This window comes from Echinops telfairi, unplaced genomic scaffold (genome assembly GCF_000313985.2).
Source record: "Echinops telfairi isolate 266 unplaced genomic scaffold, ASM31398v2 ScPeMD7_5;HRSCAF=22, whole genome shotgun sequence".
Lineage (NCBI taxonomy): Eukaryota > Metazoa > Chordata > Mammalia > Afrosoricida > Tenrecidae > Echinops > Echinops telfairi.
The window spans coordinates 13,070,500-13,074,384 of NW_022103901.1; the positions used below are offsets into that span (position 1 = coordinate 13,070,500).

The following is a 3,885-nucleotide window of genomic DNA, read 5'->3' on the forward strand; positions in this document are numbered from 1 at the left end:
TTTTTTTTTAAATGCTTCTGCCTTTTAAGAAAGTGGAATCTCTCTGTTACAAGGAGGCACAAAACCACCTCCCTTCTGACCACCTTCAAAACCCCTAGAGGCTGTGTGCTGGCTGTAGCTTATACAATAGTAGCTAAGCAGCACAGAGGTCTAGTCTTAATGCCAAACCATATTATTCTACATAATCATCAAACCACCTTTCCATAACTAAGTACCTTGGCTTCCTCTGCCATTTTTTTCTCTTCATCCACCTCCTCAGTCTTTGCGGAATCTTCGCTTTGGAGTTTTCTTCTCTTTTGTGTGGGAGCCATGAAACCTTGAAGAAATTTCTTTATGACACTGGCCTGAAGAGCAATCACACACTCACCAAAATCCTTCAATTTTTCTAGTGAAATCACCTACAAGAAATGATTTAAAAGCAGATTAAGAAATGGGGGAAAATAGGCTAAGCGAAAGGACACCATCCTGGACAAATGCAAATCAGCCCAGATGGGAATATCAAAAGGGCTCTTGGTATTCGGAGTACTGGTTTCCTGAGTTCACCTGGAGAGCATTCAAAGTCAGGCGGCTACTTCCAGTTCCCCTTCACTGAAGTGTCCACAATGAACCCCTGACAGGGTGAGACAAGAACAGGAGCCTAGAAGAGTCAAATGTCCTGAGTGTCCCCTAATTCTAAGGCAGGTAAAATGGTTTGCAAACTTAAACTCTCTCACATTTAAGCCTCACATCTATTTCCTGGATGAGGAATCATCAAAATCAGGCTCTGAAGCACTGCACACTACCTTGCCAGTTCCACAAACAAAAACAGAAAAATGCAAACACACTATTGGCCAAGGTCTGCACATAGTAGGCAATTGATAAGTATTTGCAAAATTAACAAAAAAGTAATTCCAAGTTGAATTTCCATGAGGAACAATTTCCAAAATGGTGTTTCCATATAGAAACAACTCTGCATTAGTGGTTACCAGGCATGGAGGCACGGGGCAGTACGGGAGGGGGAGGGGTTGACTGTCTAAATAGCAGACACTTGTCATTTTGAGAAGGTAACACTGAATGTAGTAACAGGGCACACAGTCTGACAAAGGTAAACAATGTCACTAAGAAGTATACAAGCAAACGGATCGGTTGGTAACTGCTATATTATGAAACAACAGCAAAACAACCACAAAATATATGTGTGGGCATATGCGAAGGGGCTAGAGAAAGCTCATATAAAAGTTCCAGTAAATTTTAATTCCATTTTAACAAACTTTGTGCAGCCCCTCATTTATTATGTGCGTATACACAGGTACATGCATATGTGTCACATGTGTCTATGTGACTGAACGCACATATATTAATATATAAAGAACACCGAGGACAGAGTTATCATACTCAAACACCTCCTGGGATCGGACTACTGGATTTGAAGAATTAGGATCACAGTTTGTGGGACATCTTGGTTAAACTGATTTAAGAGTTCATTGTCACCCTAATGTGAGTAGTAGCTGGGTTCTTAAAAGCTTGTGAGCAGCCACGTAAGATATGATGATAGGTCTCTGAAGAAACTAGTCTACAAAGCAAACAATCAACACCATAGGTTTCCAAACTCATTTGGCTAATTGGCCCCTTTTCAGAAAAAAATATTAGGTACCTTCCTAACAATTAAAAACTTTGGTAATATATCCCAGAATCCAGGATAAAAGTGCAGTCCCCTGGGATCATTCTGGCACACCTGCCCCAGGGGACAGTCTTGCTCACATTGGGGAAATATTTGTCAGTACAAACCTCAGCCTCATCAATCCTGGGACTAGAAGAACTAGATTGCGCCCCATGGCCACTACTGGGCCACAAGAGACGGTGAGCACAGGAGAATGGGAAAAAAATACGGAGCAGAAACTAATAAAACAAAACCAAAAAATACCCCAAACAACAACAATCACAAAAAACTAGACCTAGAGGACTGGTTGAAACTGGAGGAGCTCCCTGAGATAACCTTGAACCGAAACTAACTCTAGTTCACTTTACAGCTAGTTAACAAATGGGCGCACGCGCACACACACACACACACACACACACACACACAACACAACGACAGTATCACCTGTCAGTGCTGTGATCCTTTAATAAACCACCTGTATGAGATCAAACAGTCAACAATGACCAATTTAAAACAAAGTGGAGAATGTAAAGGGGCCAGGGAAACGGATGAACAGAAATGAGAATGTTCACACGTTGTGAAGACTCTAAACAATGTAAAGAACTGGTGGAGGAACTGCAGAATAAAAGCCGTGGCTGCTAAGTAAACCTTCACTGAAAACACACTGAATGCTCCCCAGAAAAAGCTGGCAGACACTCCAAAACCACACATCTCTGTGTTCTTACCCGAGCTTCAAATTCTGATGTCTCTTCCACATAGCCAAGACCCCCTTTTTGTAACCTTGTTGCAACCTCAATGAGATCACTTCGAAGAAAGTTTAAGAGCTCCTGGTTGCCATCACAGGATTTTAGACCCAAATTTGGCTTCCGGGCAAGATGAATAGAGTGAATAATATCCTGGTACCTGTTAAAAGTCCAGAAAATGAGGGGGATGAATTGACTTAGTGGCAATGGTTTTTATCCCCAGATCTGCCCAGTTGGGGGAGAGGACACACCAAAGACTCCCACTGTAATTTTATTTTTGTCAAGTTGGCATTACATTTCTAATCATTCTGATTTTGGCTTTATGTATTTGGCAGCAGTGTTATTTCGGACGTATTCATACATTACAACTTGTATTATTATAAAATATCCCTATCTGACTTTGGACCTTAAATTCTGCCACTGATACAGCATCAAGATGTTGCCATTTTTGCTTTCCTTCTGTGTCCAACTGGCCTAGTATCCTACTTCTGCCTGCCCACGTTATGTCTTTCATCGTTAAGTATTGTCTCGTAAATACAGAAGACAGACTCCTCTTACAGCTTACAGAAAACGTGGATGGCTCTTTAGTAAAAACCATGCTGAATAAAGAAGTTACATTCCAAAAGACAATATACTTTAATAAAGTATATAGCGAAGCAAAACAAGGATGTATTTATTGCTTTGTTTTTAATGTTCAAGAACAAAGTGAGTTTTGTTTTTAATCCTGACCATCTAAATAGAACAATTCAATCTGTTGTTATTTAATGTGTCAGACTTTATTTCTACCAAAAGTCCATTCAATCCAACTCAAAGAGAAGGCAAACTGTAGAGCTACACTCGAGCGTCCTTTGTCTGTCCTCCATTGTCCAGACACATCTTGTATTAAGACTGCAGAATACAAGCATCATCAATTTATGCTTCAACCAGTGCGCTCACAATTAGCAAGGCGCTCATGACCGAGCACAATAGCCACTCAGTGCTGCCAGGTGCGATTTTCTTTCTCTGCCACTCAAACCTTGGCTCAACCATGAAGGATGTACTCAAAAATTACAGGTGGCCACTGGCTTTAATAGAAACCCTAGTAAGCTATGAAAATGTTATATTATGCCTAATATATTAATAAAAAAGAGGAAAAGGATGCAGTGATGACAACAGAAAATAGTACTACCAAAATTTCAAACTGATATAGATTTTATGGATATATAAACTTGGAGGGGTGGGGGTATTTTACTTAAAAATGGAAAGAAAAAAAATTTTTGTTTTGTGGAACCATTACCACCTACCTTGTTTCCCCGAAAATAAGACATCCCCTGAAAATAAGACCTACTTAGTTTTGCTTCTCGCTGAAATATAAGGTAGCCCCGAAAATAAGACCTCCCCAATAATCAGGCCCCCCAAAGCTACCGTAACTCTGGACTCTGGACCATAATGGCGGACGTTGCCGCACAGCTCACTGTTGGCAGCAGCGCAGCCGGAGCAGACAGGAAGTGCGAGTAAATGTAC

General features: G+C 40.8%; 1 protein-coding gene across 1 annotated transcript in view; it reads right to left on the minus strand.

Annotated features, from left to right (window-relative positions):
* BAZ1B (bromodomain adjacent to zinc finger domain 1B) overlaps positions 1 to 3,885 on the minus strand; it is a 62,782-nt gene that overhangs the window by 19,045 nt on the left and 39,852 nt on the right. The window contains exons 12-13 of the mRNA XM_004705991.2: positions 2,365 to 2,542; positions 216 to 398 (exon numbers count right to left, since the gene is read on the minus strand). Of these exons, the coding sequence (XP_004706048.2) occupies positions 216 to 398; positions 2,365 to 2,542 (361 nt within the window). The remainder of the gene's footprint in view (positions 1 to 215; positions 399 to 2,364; positions 2,543 to 3,885) is intronic.